The 21,048-nt window shown below is 31.4% G+C and overlaps 1 protein-coding gene across 1 annotated transcript in view; it reads right to left on the bottom strand.

Annotated features, from left to right (window-relative positions):
- The window catches only part of DPP10_1 (Inactive dipeptidyl peptidase 10), a 50,174-nt gene extending 29,354 nt beyond the window's left edge, over positions 1–20,820 (bottom strand). Inside the window, exons 1-7 of the mRNA XM_051217933.1 lie at positions 20,143–20,820; positions 14,660–14,774; positions 7,469–7,564; positions 5,457–5,554; positions 3,521–3,595; positions 2,672–2,721; positions 819–930 (exon numbers count right to left, since the gene is read on the bottom strand). Coding sequence (XP_051064369.1) covers positions 819–930; positions 2,672–2,721; positions 3,521–3,595; positions 5,457–5,554; positions 7,469–7,564; positions 14,660–14,774; positions 20,143–20,388 — 792 coding nt within the window. The 5' untranslated portion in view covers positions 20,389–20,820. The remainder of the gene's footprint in view (positions 1–818; positions 931–2,671; positions 2,722–3,520; positions 3,596–5,456; positions 5,555–7,468; positions 7,565–14,659; positions 14,775–20,142) is intronic.
- Between the last annotated feature and the right edge of the window lie 228 nt (positions 20,821–21,048).

The raw sequence follows: 21,048 nt of genomic DNA, 5'->3' as shown, positions 1-21,048 counted from the left end.
ATGAAATAATAATATCTCTGCTTTCGTGATTGCAATACCATTTTCATAATTACACTTCTATGGCAAACGCTAAACGCTTTTGCTTCGACTGTACCAAATACCTAAGGTATTTGCATATTACATTATATTTTACCACTATTTATCTATTATTTCAGTATTTTGAATTCCTAGGCGAAAATATTTTTTCACAAGTGTAAATGATCAATCATCAGTATTTAATAATATTGTGCATTGTGCACAATGAAATGTTGAGAATAATGCTTATATTTTGGAGACGTTCATACGTATAGAATTAAAAAAAATAAACAAGAGACAGCAGGAGCCATGAATTTTGTTGCTTCCACAAATTTAATCAGCATAAAAACCAAGTTATAGAGCGTTCAACGGAGTGTACTGTGACAACGTAGAATAACTGATAAAGGTTCATCATCAATGTGACATGTGGATTATAACGTACGATGTATATTTTACATTCAACAACCATATTACAGATAAATACTTGTGAAATATGAGATGGATATCATTCTTATAACATCTGAATTCACTTCTGAGTTCAAGTTCAGTGATGTTCATGTAGAATCTACGAGTGAAATGTATACAAATTTCAGTTAAAGATAGATAAACAGTACTTTAACAAAGCACTTCCACATACAATCTAGTAATTATGAGACAGTGGCTGGGCTGAAATGTTATACAGACAAACGGTTTTCAGTTAACCGACTTAGTATTTCACTTGATGGACTATAAGATCGAATACCAGTGAGGTTTACTCGTTTTCCAAACTAAAACGTATTAACTTAATAAATTACATAACTTACTATACAATTACTTTTTGGTGACCACTTGACAAAGTCTAAAAATGGTTGTTCTGTCATTTGATCGTCTACTCCGATTTCAATTCTTCTTTCAAGTCCAGTTCTCTTTGCTACCCTATACAGAAATATTATGAGTTTGAAAGAAACTAGTCAATTGTTTTCTAAAATTAATTGTTTGTTAATATTTCACAGTTGTATTTTCAAAGTTGTTGTTGTGAAAACAAGGGACCATTTATCATTATTAACTTTTTGATTGATTAAAATATTACAAATTAAGTGATTCGTGGACCAAAAGTATATTTTTTCGTAATTAAATCTAGTAAGTTTATGATATATAATCAATAATATTACATCATAAAACTGATATAATGAACAGATGATGCCTGAAAGCTAGATGTTTACAAGCAAAACTTGTACATCAAGTAACATCATGTAAATGTACATGCTTCAATAAGATAGTAATGTTAGTTAATTTATTCCAGCCTCACATTGTTATACCAACATAAAGGAAAAAGTCAAGTAATTATTATAGTCTGGAACAAATAAACCCTGCTAGAAAACTATACCTAAAATTTACTTAAAATAAGCAAAGATGGATAGTGGCTAGCAGTGAAATCCAGAACGCGGGATTCGTCCTATTTGGGATCATCAGCTAGATGTATCTACATCCCAGAGTGAAATGGAATAGCTTTTTTTTTGTTAGAGATGCTAAAAGGGTGTGACCATAATTTATGGACGAAGCGTTTGAGGGATTTTAAGGTCACGGAGCCAATTTCAGTACCTGATGCTCACGTACAATCGTTTTGTAGTGGTTTTTAGAGAAAACGTGATAATTGAGCGGCTACAACAGATGGGACTATTAAGAACTCCTTTTATTTGTGATTGTGGTAATCAAATGACTTGTGGATCTTGTGCAGACCACCGTGATGATATTGTCTTTTCATGTGTTGGAGGGAGGAGTCTGCTAGAATAGGATTTTCGCGCTCGATCCAGACTAAGACAAACTATGAGAATTGTTGCCAACTGGATAACAAAAGTACTAGTAACACTGGGTGCTGCCGGGTACTACAATATATACGAATGATTGTAGAGCGTACAGATGCCTACATATACTTGATTATACGCATCGTGTCGTTATCCACAAGCGGCATTTTGTGGACCCAACAACCGGAGTGCACACAAACAACGTTGAAGCTATATAGTCAGGGCTGAAAGAGTTTTGGCACCTTACCGTGGCTTCAGAGGCCGACTATTATGGAGCCATATGGATGATTTCCTCTACTGTATTCGTTGGGATTTTAGAACTTCTGAACCTCTTTTCTAACGTTGATAAGTTTTTTGAACCATGTAAAAGAACTGAATCCGCTTTAATTCTTTGGTTTTGTATATTATATTTTTACTCTATACAAACTGTTTTCTGATTGGCTAATATTTCTGAATTTCACTGAAGATTAGTTCAAAGGTCGTCCACAAATTATAGTCTCGCCAATGTAAAAATTTCAAATGTTGCACGTTATAAATGACAACCTAAATTTTCAAATTATAATACATAGCACTATAACGTATTTCCAGATAGACTGATCGCTTTAATATCAACATTTTTCAGATATTTCATGTGGTATCACTTTTCTAGATATGGGATTTATACAATCTAAGCTCATCAATAATAATCCCTTGTAAGCCAAACAGTAACCCAAAAGCTAATCTAATTTTTTATTACACAATGTTGCACCCTATTTTTGCGCAGTTAATCAGATGGCATAAACTACATCTTAAACCATTAATTTAACAAGTCCGTCGAAAGAACAGTTAATTTGTTTGAAAATATTCATGAAAAAAAATCATCCGTCACTCACGGATTAAGGTTCACTACATCATACTTTGACTTTCCAGAACGTCGAGTAGGCTGAAATTTGAGAAAACAATTTTGAATCAATTAAACATTCACATAATCAGTATGAAAATGAAACTTTATTACCAACTTTGTGCAGCTCCGATGCTTACTTACAAAAAAATATATGTCAAATATCGCTGAAATCTAGCGTTTTAGGTTTACAAAAGTCTTATTCAGGCCTAATTAACTGACTTATTTTTGTGATCCCTTGATCTTTACAACTGATTCCTGGATAACTACTTTTTCCAAGTTTGATGATTGTACTGATTCGAATACTTTTTGTTTTAAAATTATGGTTAATGTTCTCTACGCCTCCATTGGTGACATCGAGATTCGAAGATACATATTATAGACTAGCAAAATCTATTTGTATCTATCATTTGAAATACTTTTATGGTGCAAATAACATTGAAACTATATAGCATCTATATTTATTCGAAATATTATTCTTAAATTTCCGATTAAATTATGAACTTATTCATGTTGGTGTTGTATTATTAAACGTTCCAATATGAAAAACTTCGTTTTATCTTATAAACATGTTTTAATTTATAAAGCCTTGGATAACATTAAGTAGTATTGATTTGGATTAATTTAATTTTTTTAGAACTACTCCTTGAACGTTTTATTAAAGAACATTCATAATCAAAGTAACCGCTTCACTAGTATGGTGAAATTCAACGGTTCATTGTTTTCACCTTTATATTTGCTATCCATGTTATGATGTATATATATATATATATATACTAAAACGAAAAACAACAAGAATAGAAAATTAAAGATGTCACACGATTAATAATTCTTCACTTACATCTTTAAAATCATATGCTAATATCACTCCCGATAGATCTGGTGCAACAAAATATTTATCCATGAATGAGGCTTTCTGGATAAGAATTTTGTTTTGAAATAATAGAACGAAAATAAGTAGTGGTATATATACATAGAAAGAGAGAAATATTCTATGACAAAGCAGACATGATGCACCTTATAAGTTGTATCAATATTACCAATTAAGCAGACATCCTATAGACAATATGTATGTTAAAAATGTATTTGATTAACTGTTAGTGATAGACCAATGTCTAATATCAATTATTGTCAGAGCCTCCTTGGTAGATGTAAATATAATATAAAATATTTTAATAGTTGAATTCATGAGTCAATTGAAGCTAGACCACCATGGAAAACCTGGAAGCACTAGACGCCGTTTCGTCCTATTGTGGGACTCATCAGCCTTTTGCATCCACGATCACGCTCGTGGGGTTCCAACCCGGGACCTATGAGTCTTGCACGCGAACGCTGAACTACTAGACCACTGAGCTGGCCGGCATCCAACGGTGCTAATGTCTAACTCATTGTCATCAGTGAGTCACTGTTTTACAACAGACTGTCTCCAAGAGTTATTTCTTGGAGTTCTGGTGAAAATCCGTTACCAGTGGAGTTCAAACTCGTCTGTTTTGCGATAGTAACTCGCTAAAGGCAATGGTGGACGGTGGCGCAATTCCGTGGATTAGTTGAAGTTATACATTAACATCGTCGGATGATGGCTCAATGGTCTAGAGGTTAGCTGTTCGCACACAAGACCGATAGGTTCTGAGTTTTAATTCCGCAGGCGGAGCTATGTGTGCGCACTGCTGATGAGTTCCACACTGGGACAAACCGGCCGTCCAATGCTTCCAGACTTTCTATGGTGGTCTAGTTTTAATTGGCTTATGAATTCAACTATTAAATTACTATACTATCCACAAAACCTCTCTCTGACTATATTCTATTTTAGTCTTATGAGATTTTGAGAGTATTGTTTATTTGTATCATCGTATTCTTATTTATTTCACTATTGTTAGGTAGTGTTTCATTTCTTGTCAATAATGTTAAATAACTCACTCAAGTCAATGAGTTTATTTTCTACGTTTGTTGAAAACTATCAACAAAGTATAAGGATTTAAGAAAAAAATAATCTGTATATAATCATTCAGAAGATCACAATTGTTCGATAACAAATTTGGAACACTTTACACGATGATGAAGCTTTTATCTCATCCTATTTGCTGAAGTCATTTGGGTGATTCAACATAAAATTCATGGGACAGATATCAATTCTAAACAACCCAATATATGATTTGAGTGAGAATGAACGAATTTATTGTTGAGTTAGTATGTAATGCTCACATAAAAACCATGCTAAGTTTAGCAAAATATGGGTATTTGATATCTTTAAAAGTCCATTGATCTTTAGTGCATTCTCACATATATTCATACTCTATAGACAAGAGTTACCTGGGTAAAACTATGATGCATATATTTGTATTAAAACACAATTCACTTTAGGTAAATATGTTGAAATATTTTGTCTTCTGTAAAACACTGTTGTATGGGTTTGTTTAAAAGAACTGTGTTAAAAATTCTAAGTTTTAGATGTAAATGTCTTTTAACAAATTAAACGTTTCCAAAAAATACGATTTATCACTGATGACTAGATTATGAATGTTTAGGTATGTTGGTTTAGAATTCAAAGAAGGCTAGATACATAATTATTGAAAAAAGGTAGGTAACAACTTTTGTTAAACACTTAAATCATTGCAATCAGATCAGTGAAATAGCTAGTCACATTATAATCACAGAACTTTAGTTTATGGATTATGTTTTTTTGTGATATCAGTAGGACTACACAAAACGCAATTATAAAGAATGCTCAATCAAAAAACTGAGGTGAGATATCATCTCACGATAAATTCAATGATTACCTCTTGTATAACAAGATGAGATAGAAGAAGTGTTTCTTTGAGCGTATCAGTATCCAACACGATCAGATCTTTTCCTCTCGTTAAATAAACAAAACTACCTAAAATTATATTGAAATTTTATGTGATAATGACAGCAAGAAAGGTTACAGCTTCATATCAACATCTTACTTTTACTGGTAACATTTATTGACATAAAATAATAAAATTTATTCTAAGAAATAGCTGTGTCTTCATTATTTCAGTGTACAATTCATAATGATTAGTAGTCTCCCTTTCACTATACCGATTAATGAATGACAACAGGCTTGAAGCAATTTAAGTAACAAAGTGAACACAGAGTTCTGATGTAACTTATCTAAGATGTATGCCAGAAGTCATATTCACTGAACAAGCTTATATTTGAAGCAATTCACGTTCAACCTAATAGTAAGCACTGAGATCACAAAGAAATCTTTCACGTAATTTTAGGTTAATTTCTAAGTATTTGGCTTGAAATTACTAAATGAGAAATCATTTTGAAAATAATTCCAAGAATTTGGATTGAAGTGGTCATAAATGATAATAAGAATTAATTTATCCAGTGAAGTGTTTATAAATGATCTCAATGGCTAGTTGAATTTCAGATGGCGAATATAAATTTTTATATTTAATGTATTATTCCTAATAACTTGAGATATCTGACTAAATTCAAATGTTCATATTAAGGAAACTGAATCTACCTGTTTGTAACAAATGATTTGAAACGTCGGGTGACATGACTTAGAATCTCTAACAATGTTGCAAATGCATTCACTCGTTATCTTCTCTTGAATCCTGAAGTTTTGTCATACTTTTTATATTGTGAATTCATTCTTTCTTTTGGAATAGTATTGTTAAAACCTAATCCTTTCTATGACCTATTATACCTTTACGACTTCAACTACTTTTACATTTGTCTTGAGATTTTCAATTCGATATATTGATGTGATGTGATTATTCGTACGAATGTGAATATACCATGAGTGAATAATTTATTAGTAAGCTAACCTTATCTTAAAGATTAGTATTGAAATGACTCTACCAATAATATCAAGATTTTACTTAAATAAAACTATTATTTTAAATTCTATGTTACAAAAAGTCTAAATTCAGTAACTGAGTTATTACAGTCAAAATTATCCACACTATATTAAGAGTAAATTAAAGCTCTAGGATAAAACAGCACCTGCTAACTACTTTGTATTTAAACATTATAATTCTAAATTCATTTGGCGTTGTTTTACTTGTAACTTCCCATTGTTATTTAGGACTGCAATCGATCAGTGTCTTACTGGCATAGCTTTAAGTCACAAGCTTTTCAAATAAAGATGGATAGTGGCTAGCAGTGGAATCCAGGACGCGCGTTTCGTCCTATTTTCGACTCGTCAGCTAGATGTATCGGCAATGACAATCTTGTCTATGTAAAATTATACATCTTTTATCATCCGGACTAATAATTTTACAGCAATGTAATCAGAGATATACTTACACAAATTTTAAAATACTTAGGGCAATTTTCTTTTTTTTTAAATTGATGTTGAACTTCAGGTTATTTTGAAACTAATTTGGTCTAGTTGAACAGTACAATTGTTATAGTAGAAAGTAACAGTATTGCACATCATGAAGATAATCAAAGTTGTGATTGTACTACTATTAGGTCAGTAGGAAAAAACAACAATGAAACGCGTTTTATTATCTGCCAATAAGATAACTGTTACAAATATGGAACAAAGATTGATTATAAAAGTTTCCAGATTGCCTTCAAGAGTTATGTTAATCAATGTCAAAACTGCTCAATCGATTATTCGAACTGCATTTTATATGACAACCAGGAACTACTCATCATTTTAACGTTTATACAAAATGGACAGACGTCAGTTAGACAGACGTTGAGATCTTTTAAACTGTTTTTTTCAAAGTTATAGAGAGCTCAAAGTATTATAGAAAAATGTTGCTTATGTAAATACTCATAATTAGTAAGAGCAACATCATACCATTAACAGATTGACTATTGAATGATTCCAAAAGTCGATCTATGAGAATAAGATCAGAAAAAGTGAATGGTAATCCATGGTCGATCTTTTTCTCTTCTAAAATTCAAAACCAAAAGAAATTAGTCATGAAAAGATGACTGCGCACTAAATGAAAATAACCAAAAAACCAAATTTGTAAGAAGTCAGTTTGTTATAACAAACAAGCAGAAAAACAATTGTCAAACACAGTGCTACAAAAATCTATTCAAACCAAACTTCTCAAACAATATTTACACTCATGACCTTCTATGTCAGAATAATGATGGTCCAGCTAAGAAAATTTTCGTACCGAAGATGTTATGTATTACACGGGTACAATTTTACTTATGGCCATTTGACATATAATAGTCTATGGTAAAATAAGAAGTTAACAGGGTTATGAAAAAACCCAAGTTATTTTTAAATTATGAGTGAAAATTACATAATATTAAAATGGCGAAAAATAATCTCACACTTAACAAATTAAGCGAAGATAGCGAGGAAATGAACAGGTGTTAAGAATTATTTATAGAATAGCAAAATTAAGTTAGTAAGTTAATACCATGGCAAAATAAGTAACTGGGTATATCTTTTCTGAACAGTGAGACTATGCTTGAATTAAAAATACATAAGTGATACCACTACATCCATCGGAAGCTGAACATAAAATTAACTTAAGTGGTACAAAATTGATAAATAAGGTTTCGTTAGTCTCAATGAATGACAACAGAAGACCGGCATATATAGGCAAACCCAGACAATTCAAGTAGATAAAACAGAATACATTTAGTTGTTTAACAGTAGCTAATGAATAAAAAGTGAATAATTATTTATCTAACCATTCTTTCATCCCATGATAGGCATAAAATAACGCAATACTTTCATTGTTTCCTAACAAGTTATTGTAGTTCGACATGTCATGAACATTCTGTTTAACATAATCAACACAATCATATGTTTATCACTTTATTGCCATATTATTCATGCTCTGACAATTTTTACTTGTAATTACCTTACAGATATATATAAGTATATCTTCAATTATTATCACGTTTACCAGGTCTTACACTAAGGACTCATGTTCATGTTTACACTAACAAATTCTAAGTTCAATGATCAGACAATGGTTCAGTACACAGTTCTTTTGTGAACCCGATTTATACTCAATGGTTTCGATGTTCAATAATTTACTTGAATGCCAAATGAAACGTTAGAGTTACTTTTGTTTTCATTAGCTAAGAGTTTTACAAATATACTTTCGCTTATAATCTTTTCCATAAAATTGCCACTTACTTAATGGAAAACTATTTGTTCAAATTTTGTAGTATGTTCTAAAAAATGCCCTTTAGATAATATACAGTAGCTTTTATTAGCAAGCTAATCACGATGTAAAATGTACATCAACAACTGTATTGAAATCTTGACGTCAGCAATTTAAGGGTGGTTTATATATAATGGGTCAGCAAATCGAAATAAAATGATCAGGATGCATAACAATGCGAGCGAAAATCCTATTAGGTGAAACTAAACATAGTGAATATGGTTAGAAAAGAAGTAAACTTGTGAGATAATAAATTTCCCAGTCACCTCTGTCGATAGATAAAAAAGCAACAAATATCTGAGATCTTTTATTCATTTGAATTACTTTATGACTCTTATGTCTTCTCGATAAACAAAATTTAATATCAGAAGGGGTTCTGTGGATATTGTAATAATTTTAATAGTTGAAATCATGAGTTAATTGAAGCCAGACCACCATGGAAAACCTGGAAGCACTAGACGGCCGTTTCGTTCTATTGTAGGACTCATCAGCAGCGTGCATCTATGATACCGCCTCGCTGGACTCAAACCCAATACCTATCAGTCTCGCGTGCAAGCGCTTCAACCAACCCATTATGAATGCGCACTGCTGAGGAGTCCCAAAATAGGACGAAACGGCGTTCAGTGCTTCAAGATTTTCCATGATGGTCTAGCATCAACTGACTCATGAATTCAACTATGATCTCCACAAAACACTTCTTGCGCTTAATACGCTAGATATATTGAGAGTAAAATTAGTTGTGCATCAATTCTTAGAAACCGATGTGACAATTTTGATACACAGTCATACTTGAGAAAGGATTTCAGTATTGCTGACTTGATAAAATAATACAATGTGAGTGATGCAGTGATTATTATAACTTTACATTGTCAATTTTCAAATCAACTGAGGGAATGTGCTAAAATGTGATTCTAAATTTAAAAAAGAAATGTGTTGAAAATCGACAGTCATTTTCGTAGCAAAACACTAACCATCAACAATATTAGGCAGATAATGAACATTTGTTTGTTATCTCTAACCACCACCAGTGTAAACTGATGTAAAAGTACGTGTGAAGTAGACGAACCAAAATGAAACATCAGTCCAATAAGTCACTGGCTGTTAGTCTGGTCTGTTTCGGTAGACGTAGACTATATGCATGGAGTTCATGCAATAACAGTGATTAGTGGTTTGAGACTCCCAGCCACATGGCTTAAAATCATTGTCGATTGCGCGGGTACATTCACTTTTGCCTTCTAGGCCTTGAATTATATTATCCCTCAATACATACCCTCCAATTCCGTATTTTCGAATTATTTTCTCTATATTCTTTTGTTATTAATATCATCAGTACCACATTATTTTAATCAACTTTACAAACCATCTTGTTAATTTCATCTCCACTGGTTAATGTGATATGGTATATTAGGTTAACCCACATTTTTTCTAGGTTTTATTGGTATGTATGAAATAATTTTGAACTTCAAGTCATTTCAGTAAGTCCACTTTCCACTCTGTATGATCTTTAAAAAACACTAATATGGTGAAATCTAAAAACACTTAATTGTTATGCATTATCTTTCGGAAAGTCGTCTTGATAAACGTTATCGGACTCGGCGTAGCACTGTTGCTTAGGTAATGTGATTTGTTCTCATTGTAATGCTATATCAAAAGTTGATTATAGTGAGGTTCTAGGAAACGTCCTATAAACAATCTTCAGATAAGACCTCTCCATACGCTTTTAGGTAAATAACCAGCATATTCTCCCTGAAACTGAAAACTTGTAAATACATTTTTCTTATAGCGTTATATAAAAAATCTACGAAGATTATTTTTTTAAATATATTCTAACCAGTATTCTTTTTCCTGAACGTTAAACCCAACTTAATTAGTTCAATACGCAATACTTTTAATGAATACATTTTATAATAACGCGGACAGATTTACCTTCTGGTTATTAGACATTTAATGTCGAAATTTACCACTCGCTCGTTTAACCTGGGTTGCCTATGTACAGAGGCATAAGTTCTAAAAACATACTTCATAGTTTGATGGTAGTTTTCAAAATAAGAAGTGAACATACATTATGATAGAGAATACAATTAAGTATGTCAGTCAGTGAATTATCGGACATCATCTAGTTTGGTTAAGTGGGTCTTAATACTAGCTTTTCTAACGAATACAGGGTATCTAGTGAGTTTGAGCAGTGTATTTCAAATTATCTACCGGATCTCATCAGATAAGCCACGCAGTTTACGCACACATATTACATATAGTTTAAACCACATGCATCAATTTCAAAATGTCTGGTCTTTGTGCTTATAAAATATTTGTACAACCATAATACTTAACCAATATTGAAATGAGCTGCTAATGACTTATTGCGTAATCCTTGTTTTACACTTTCTTTTCCTATTTTTCTTTGAAGCATAGCTCCAGCACTCTTTTTTGTTCTTACATAATTTTCAATTCACTTATAAAATTTTCACGCAACTATATTTTCCGTTTCATTGATTTAATAATTGTTAATTGAATTTCAATCGTTTTATCTACAACATCATTAATTATTTTGTTAATCATTCACAATTATTTTCATATGGATTTTGAATTTGTAATATTTTCTGTCTAATACACTTCATGATTGATAAACATCTATATTAATGTAGATCCATAATGAACAACTAATTGAAAAAAAGACATTTCCTCTGTTTGGTTTTATTTCAAATATGTATTTTTGATGGTCTATGAGTTAAAGATTTGTAATCCAGCAAACTATCAGTATGAATTATTATGAAGTGACCATTATGATTTAGAAACTTTCGACAACTTAACCAAACTAAATAGAAGTGCTTAAGTTTGTCAAAGCTGTCAATTAGCATTAATTTTCGGACAAGTGCTAAATGTCTCCATATCTGAAACAGTGATTTTACAGTAAAAAGGAGTTTGTAGGTTACATAATTCCACATCAATATTTTCGACTAAACAAGAAATACTACTTATGCTTATTAAATCATACCAAGCATTAAAGTATATTCAGTTAATTCTCCATATGCATAACACATCTTAGCAATGAAACAAATCTTTATTTTACTATATCTTAAGAGTTTAGCAGCTGTTAATCAAAGCATTATTATGCTAAAAACAGAGAGATTTATCAGAACAAGTAAATGACCATTTTACGGAAAAAAAATAATAACGAGCTAATTATGATGTAACTATGACTGATTACATAATAAAAAAAACAATTGATATTCTATGTAAGAAATATTGAAATCAAACTGATTATTCAATAAACAAATGTGACTTTATACTTCGAATAATATTTATAAATTGAGAATTTAATATGTAGTTCCATATTTAGGATAGACAATCGAAAATTAGAGACATGGTTATTACACATATACTGAGTTATAATGGGATTATTACTACATATTAAACACCAATTGAAGTCAACATACGAAACGTGACCAAATTTATTTCCAAATTATTCAGTGTAAATTTATTATTAATTTATGCGAATATTGATAAGTCTTGCTAAGTGAACGCTATATTCGGTTCCTAAGCTATTCTAATAACCCCCAAGCTAGAACTACATAGTGACTTGAACACAAGAGAAAAGGTGCAAAATAGGCAAGAAACACTTTACTCCAAAGGTTCATTTATGTACAGAAAATATAGTGTTTTTGTAGTATTTTAGATGTCCTTGGGTTTTTCCGAAAATTCTAGAATGCCACTAAACATATTAGCAGTGTAGTAATCATCCAATCGAAACTCGAAATGTGACTTTCCAATTTCTAGATGTTTCTGGCAAAACTTCTAGTGAACACTGATTGGATAAGATGCTGCTCAGTGTTTTCAGAGCATTTCTTGTCTTCTTTCGAGAAGTTTTCTGGATCTCCCCAACAAATATTCGTCAAGATTAGAACGAACAGTTTGACAGAAATTGGGCGCTGAGTATAGAAAAGACATTTCATGCGGAAATTATATTTGAAATAATCGCAGCGATGAAAATTTAAATAATCTCAACGTTTCGTCCAGCCACCTTGTCTCGACTTCTTCAGGGTAATAATCAAATTAGGATAATATAAGTCAGTTAAATTTGAATCATGTGAAAAAATCAACATCCATATATGACTGGATAAACACAGTATAGATTTGATTTTATTGCTACAACGCTATATATTCCATTGATGATTTTGCTTGATACTCCGGGGAAGTTCGGACAGGATTGTTGGACGAAACATTGGAATTATTTGAATTTCAATGGCTGAGCTTATTTCAAATATATTTTGCACATAAAATGTCTATCAATAATTGTTATTTGTTGTCAAGGCTAAAACGGGTCCGTATTAAAACTAATTTTATGGTTAAAGTAGATTGATAATTCATAGTTTTATATGACACAATTCTAATTGTAATTGAAGTAACGTCAAAACCAACATTTACATTGGTTGATATCTACTTAATGAAAACTTTACTGGAATTTTTGTCAAATATACCTGTATCACTCTGATCTGTATAATGACACAAATTGACATTAGATATATTGACAATTATATGTTTTTTTAAATAATCACTTTTTCTAAATCTGTAGAAACAAACTTGGGAAAGCATTATATAATATCCAGGTACACCCAGATAACGAGTCCCAAATAGGAAGAAAAGAGCGTTGTGGATCCCACCGCTAACCATCATCCACCTCTGCTTTTAATATATTATGTTGTTTTGAAGGTCGAGTTTTAAATCAATAGTTTTAAAGAACACTGAAAGCACGATAGATGAATGAGCCTAATTAAAAGAATTTGAATCACCTCATGAACACTACTAAGATCAACCCATCATGCTAACTATAATATTAAAAATTTTTCCATAAACCTGTTTTAGTAATTAATCATGCGCCCTCTATTGTCCGACTTCGAAAGATAATTCCAGAGTCTAGACGAAAAGCCGCGAACATTGGACTTCAAACGTGTTAGGTGTAAAGCAGTGTAATAGAGAATGGTCGACTGAAGTCGGACATGCAAACCGCCGGATGTCGTCCCCTTAGTATAAAGTGCAAGAGCTTACCGCGAAAACTAATGGTTGTGTGTTTGATCCCTGGTGGGGTCTTGTACGCATATTAATAAAGAGTTTTATGCAAGAAACAAACAGCAATCTAGTGCTTCCTAATTTTCAACGGTTGCTTGACTAAGATTGGTCTTTATTTTCAACTATTAAATTCAGAAATATCAACGAGAATAATTTATTATAATAATAAACGTATTAGTTTGCTTTATATTTTTAAATAAAAATAATGTGACATCTGTCCTGATGAAATTCGCTTGTTATACACTGACATTTACAATAATATAACACAAATATCGAGCAAAATCTATATATCAGAAGGAGTTTTGCGGATATTATAGTGATTTTAATAGTTGAGATCATGAGTTAATTGAAGCTAGACCACCATGGAAAACCTGGAAGCACTGGACGGACTCCTCAGCAGTGTGCACCGACGATCCCACCTCACAAGATTCAAATCCAGGACCTATCAGTCTCTCGGCCGTCCAACGCTTCCAGGTTTTCCATGGTGGTCTAGCTTCAATTGACTTATGATCTCAACTATTAAAATCTATATATTTAGATTTAGTCTTATTTTTATTAATCTAACAAATTTCACCAACGAATGATCATTCCCATAAAAGACTGATAGTATATTTTTTATAAGCTGCAATACTTTTACATTGTTTTCATTTTCGCAAAACTAAGAATACGTTGTAGTGTACTATGGAATACACGCATCAAAGGATTTAGTTTTTTACATATGCAAATATACATAAATTAATGATCAAAAACATTTTATCATTCAAACACTTGAAATCTCAACTTACTTGGTGTTGTTAAGACACTTGCTGTTAGAATCAAAGAAGAAATAAACATAATCACAAGCAATGCAAGTAGAATTCCTTTCCAATTTCTTTTCTGGGGAGTGTTCGTCATTATTTCCTGCACAGCCGATAGAATAACAATAAATGAAAATCAATAATATAAAACAATCAATTTTTTAAAATACCGAAGTCAGTAAAAATTAAATTCTATCTGATATTCAGTTAACATCAGCCTTATTTTAAAAACAATTATACGATTTTCTATAATGTACGATGGTTAGAAGAAAGAATTTTAACACTTGAAAATGCCGGAAGGTTAGGTCTTTACAAGTTTCAAGAATCCCAAAACTCTCATATTATGTGCTTAAAAATTCAATGTTGACATAAAAACAAAGAGGTTTCGACTCTATTATGATAGGATTTCTACGTTAAGTGGTTGAAAGTGGTGAGCAGTAAACTCTTTACCTAGATCTTCTGTTAGTTGGCGATCATCAGAAAGGCGTACATGTAATAATGAGGTAGTTGACATTCTGTAGGGGGTTCGAACCCACGTTAGATAGACTAACAGTGAGACATGCTAACAATAAAATATTCAGCCATCAATTGATCTCCTGTAGTACCGAGAAGTTTATAATTAACTGATCATTTAGTAGTGATTGATGTTATGTTTTTCTGACAAGATTCTGTCGACCAGGTTCCAATGTGTACATTAGTATAAATGACTCGAATATCCGTGCACTCTGTTGGGATCCAGGGTGACTTGAGGTAAATAGCAGGAGACTCAATTATTTGTCCTACACATAATTCTATTTTCTGTCACCTTACACTTTTAACTTCAGATAATTATAATCGTTTCCTGTTCACCTGTTTGACGTTTATCCTTCAATTTGACTCAAAAATATGATGATCTGTTAACCACTTATTTTTTAGTATGCTAATCTTCTCAGTATAGCTATGAACCTATTTGAGAATATTGCGAAGCTAAGATACAGGTTTTTGAGTAAGGCACGTATAGTTAGTCATTAAACAAATCCTCAAGTACGTATTCAGCAACCACCTCGATGGGTGAGTGGGTCACATGGTGTTCGGCACGGTAACCCACGATATCAGTTGTGAAATAAAATACTGATTTGTCCATTTTTGGAATAGCGTACATTATTTTTTCTACATATCAACAAAATGCAAGCATCAATGTGATTTCTCTACAACTTAGACTACAGAAATATTTTTCCAATATGATGTCGGGATAATAGGTAAGATATCCGAGAGTTTTATATTGATAGGTTTTTAATCAGTCACAACAAACTGCCTTCTTTTGAGAATTAGAGTATCTTGAGGGACTCTGATACCCAGTTTAACAACTTGATGGACAATAAACATATTTATCTAAAACGATTCCAAGAGCATACTTGTGGGGAAAACTAAGACTTAAGGCAGTTTTTCCAGCATTCTATCATTAGCTTTAGGTCAATGTGAAGCACATTAAGTTTTCTTTTAATCTTATGAAAATTGGCTCTATCTATCTGAAACAGCTAAATATCTGGGAATTACTCTGTATGTTAATTTCAGCAAAACAGAAACCATGTGTGGTAATTTACAAAATTACAGCTTGTTACGTTTAGAGTGTATTTCAGGACGCTCAACTACATAGATTTAATATTTAAGAAGTAATAAAATACAAAATCTGGAACTTAAATGCATAACAACAGTAAACCTTAATTCCAGATAAGTAGAAACGAAACAGTTGTTCCTTACAGTATGTTTTGACCAATTTAAACGTCGTTCATCTTATATTTTGTTTCCAAAAAAACCTTAGAACCAGTTGTATAAGTCATTTTATTCAAACCAAGTTATTTAACAGTCAAGATGTGAAATGCTTATTTTCAACCGGTTAAACAGTAAAAGTATTTTTAGATAGGGCAGTCTATTTCTACGTGAAGCAGAAACGCAGAAAAGGATGAAGTGGCCTAATCAAACTGAAGACATTTTACTGTTAGATAATGATTCCTATACTATGCAAATGATAACTCAGTATCAGCAAAGATGCTATACATATATTGGTATTAAATTTTTACTAACTTAAAAAAATTATGTAGTAAATGGCATGTGTGAAAAGGAAACTTATGTCCCCGTTTGTTCATTAATAAATCGATAAACAACTAAACCTATAGTGAGGCTTTTCATTCGTGGTTACGTCCATCAGTTCCTGTTATATATTTTGTACAGCACAAAATTGAATGAAAGTGTGACGGAATAATGCATCCATTCTGTTCAGAAAAAACCGAACATATCACTAGAAGGCGTACAAATTTAGATATGCTGATCATTGTTTACGTTGTCATAGTATCTTAGTGCAAAATGGTATGTAAATCACGGTGATTTTACTACATCGTATGGGGACTTATTTTTAAATATGTACTGATAGTTTTTTTCTAGCAATTCCGGTTACTTGTTTTGTCAATAAACATTACGTACTTTAGTTCTAACTTAACTAACCGTATAAATGTACAGACTACTTATATTGGTGTGGTTAGAAAAAATGTGAACAGAAATGAAATGACATAACATAGTAAAACAATTATAAGGTCAATAGTATACTGATTAGTTAAGTGTTAATCAAAAGGCATGCCTTTAACTTTATTATGATTGCCAATCTAATAAAATTAATTATTAGTAAAATAGTTGTTGGTATCACGTAGCAAATCTAAATTTTACAGCTTCAGGCCAGTTGCAGGCAAAAATGGCCCGGTGCTGATGACATTAGATTTTAAAATGCGATACTTGTATATTCGCCTGCTGATTATATATTCGAAAATGGTCAGGACATTTTGTTGTGTTTACACTAAATTGAAGCTTTTGACAGGAATCATCGAGTTTTATGAGGTTTCTAGAATTGAGCAAACTCGTGTACTATAATTAATATGGAGCATGTTAGTAATATCTAAATATACTATAATAATGTAAATAAATCTGGTAAGATGGTTTGAAATAAATTGTGAAAATAAACCTTATATTTATATAAAACTCAGTTTCTCATAGTGTTTTCAATATGTATATGAAACCCTAAATGTTTGAAATTATCAACGTAAATTCAGCTTGTAATTTATTTTAACCTAAAATGTCATCTGATTTTATTTTAGGTTTTCAAATATTGGACGATTTTATTTTTAGTATTTAGTCCCAATTACAAATATATTTGACTTATATAAACTAAAATTGACTGAATACGATAATTAAAAAAGAGGGATGGAAAATGAGTTACAAAATCCGATAGCAAAATATAAGTAAGATAAGATGAATTAAACAATATTGATCACTTTCTTAGTAAAGTCAACTGAATTGCTCTTGGTTATCTGAATACTTCGATTGTACCTATTTAAATAAAATAGTCGATAATCATCAATTTATTAGACAAATAAGATACTTAATTCACTTGATGTTGTTTTACTTGTATCATCCCATTTTTATTTAGGATTGCAATTGATCATTCTCTCGTCGGCATATGTGCATCCTGTGCGGATTGCCTCGATATTGCCTTAAGTCACAAGCATTATAAGCAAAGATGAATAGTGGTCAGCAGTGGAATCAAGGAAGCGCGTTTCGTCCTATTTGGGGTTCGTCAGTTGGATGTGCCTGCATCCCAGAGTTGATATTTACTCCGGGACTCGGACTCAGTACCATTCGCTTCAAACGTCATCGCGTTATCTATTTAGCTACTGAGTCTTACGTTTTGAATAACTGTCGTAATATGAAATCTTTACTATTCATTTTATTTCATTTATGATCTTAAAAAAATTATTTTTATTTCTTTTTACCGGATAAATAGATGACAAATACCATTTTAATTTGTGCAACAGAGACTACATTTGTTGATTCATGATATAAAAATTGTCTTATTGTGAACAATAATAGCTTAACAGCCCGTGAATCAAATATTTAAATTGAAAATGGTACCAGAATTTTCGGGATGTTAATATAATATGTTCTTGGAGAATGGATACTTTTAATAGTAGAAAATAGAATTTAAAAATGCTTAACCGTAATGAACTATTTTTTACCTAAAATATAGAAATGATCGTTTAAACTGTTTCAAATCATTTACAACAATGCAGAGATTCTCTTATGTTAAGTTTAACAGTTGATTCAAATCTTTGCGTGATAAAAATAAACTCGTTAGTTATATCATTATATTCAACAATTATTAAACAATATGTTAAAACCCATATGGTATCGATCATTAAGTTGTACCTGGTGTACATTTCTAACGAGTCATGAATCATATATAAATACAGAGAATTAAAAGTTGTACATTAAAGAATTCTTGTCATGTTTACTATGTTAGCAATTCTTTTTCCGTTTAATATCTCATTACTGAACTATGAGTATCTACAACAGGAACAAATTGTCAGTCAGTCAGCTACGACGTAGGACCAGGCACATATATGTATCGGTCCAAGTTGCCATACCTCATTAGCACAACAAGATTAACACTGGATTCATAGAAGTAGTTAATTCAATGGTGGTAGTATATAAAAGAAAGATTGCATGTAAGTATATAGTGAAGGAAGAAAGAATTAGTTCTTAGAAAGAAAGATATGAAGCGATTTTAATCTCATAGTTTAAGGGAAGACAGAGAGTGTATACACGTACGCCATTGTGATCGATTCTGAGCCAATGTCACCCGGTGTCTTCAACCATTGATTATCATAGTTAGACGAACCGCAACCATGTAGTCTGCATCTACCACCAACATGGCTCAAACCAGAAGTTAGTGACTTCAGGGACTGATGCTACTTTTTGTTTTGGCCATCCCTAACTTTCTTCCAACCATCCTCAACACTAGTCAGCAATGCGCATCGTGATAGTCAGTATTCCGGCAAACACAACACATTTCCCAACCATCTCAGTCGATGTAGATTCAGAACCTCATCAACTGATTTACCATCATTCCCTAATACCGTGCGTCTAACCTCCCTTTTACTTACCTAGTGATCACAGCAAATGCGAGCAATATTTCTAAGGCATCTGTAGTGAACTGTTAGTAGCTTACGAGTATCTTCTACCTTTGATGACAACGTTTCACATCTGTAAAGTAGAACAGAACGAACTGTTGTGGTTTTATTTTTGTTTTGAAATCAAATTAAATGGTGCTACTAAAAGGCATTCGGTAATCTGATGGTTTTCATCTCATCTTGAAATAATAATCTGCAACATCACCATGGAAAAGTCTGAATTCTGATGTAATGAAAATGCCAAATAACTATATTTTGTTAAAATATTACTTAGAATGAATTTGCTCATGAACCTTAAATTGAAATTAAGGAATTTAACATTGTTTCTTATAGTATTTACTCAATTTTTAATTATGATAGCTTTGTATACATACATCCTGTTGGATGAGAACTTGTTCAAGCAACAGAAAAGATATTTTCAATAAGTACCGATTTTATTTTTCAAAAGATTTATCACTGTAAATTAAAGCTTACCGTGTCATCTGAATCTACTTGTTTGACTAGACCGACAGACATACTATACTTATCACCTTCTTCAATTGATTTTAATACATCATTGAGTTTCTTTTCATCAGTGTTATCATTATTAGAATTAGACAAATTATTGTTGTTGCTATTATTATCACTACATCCTTTGCTAGTTAGGGGTTTCGATTTAGTTATATGATCTTCATCATCTGACTTTCTATATGTATCCGGAAATGATGAATGCATGCTCATAAATTATAAATATATATATATATGTATTATATATAATGAAATATTTATAGGTAGTTTCCACTATTGTTGACAATTTTGAAATCTAATTATATAATTTGATAGAAGTGCATTTGGAAAATATAATTCAATATGATTAGGCAATACAACATTTTCTTGTTGTACTATATTTCGAAATGTTAATTATTATGAAATTTATAAATTTGCCTTTAGCTACTTAAGATTATGTTAACCAACTAGATTTTTCCCAGTGTTTCTTTTCTCTTTTCTTTTTACTTTTCTCATATAATTCCATTGAATTTAGTTCATTCATTTAAATATTATCTTGGTCCACAAGTTCATAATAATAATATAGTCTTTCTTATAATCATTTATTTTTCACTAAGATATAAGTCATATTCTACAAATGGACAACATACACGTACGTAAATGAACAATAATAATAATAATATTTGAAAGGGAAAGTCTATTGATTTAATTGATGAATGTAATAATCGATAAATTATCTACAAAATAATTTCATTGGTTAATAAATTTTCGGATTATTTGTCTGGTCAGAATTAGAACCTATCTGATAGAGGAAGTACATTTTTATTTCGAAAACAGAAATGAAGAAACAAAAAATTTCTTTTATTTTTCCTCAAATAAATTCATTAGTTACTA

This window comes from Schistosoma haematobium, chromosome 7 (assembly GCF_000699445.3).
Source record: "Schistosoma haematobium chromosome 7, whole genome shotgun sequence".
Classification (NCBI taxonomy): Eukaryota; Metazoa; Platyhelminthes; class Trematoda; order Strigeidida; family Schistosomatidae; genus Schistosoma; species Schistosoma haematobium.
Note: the sequence above shows the minus strand (reverse complement) of the source record. Positions and strands in the feature narration are given on the sequence as shown.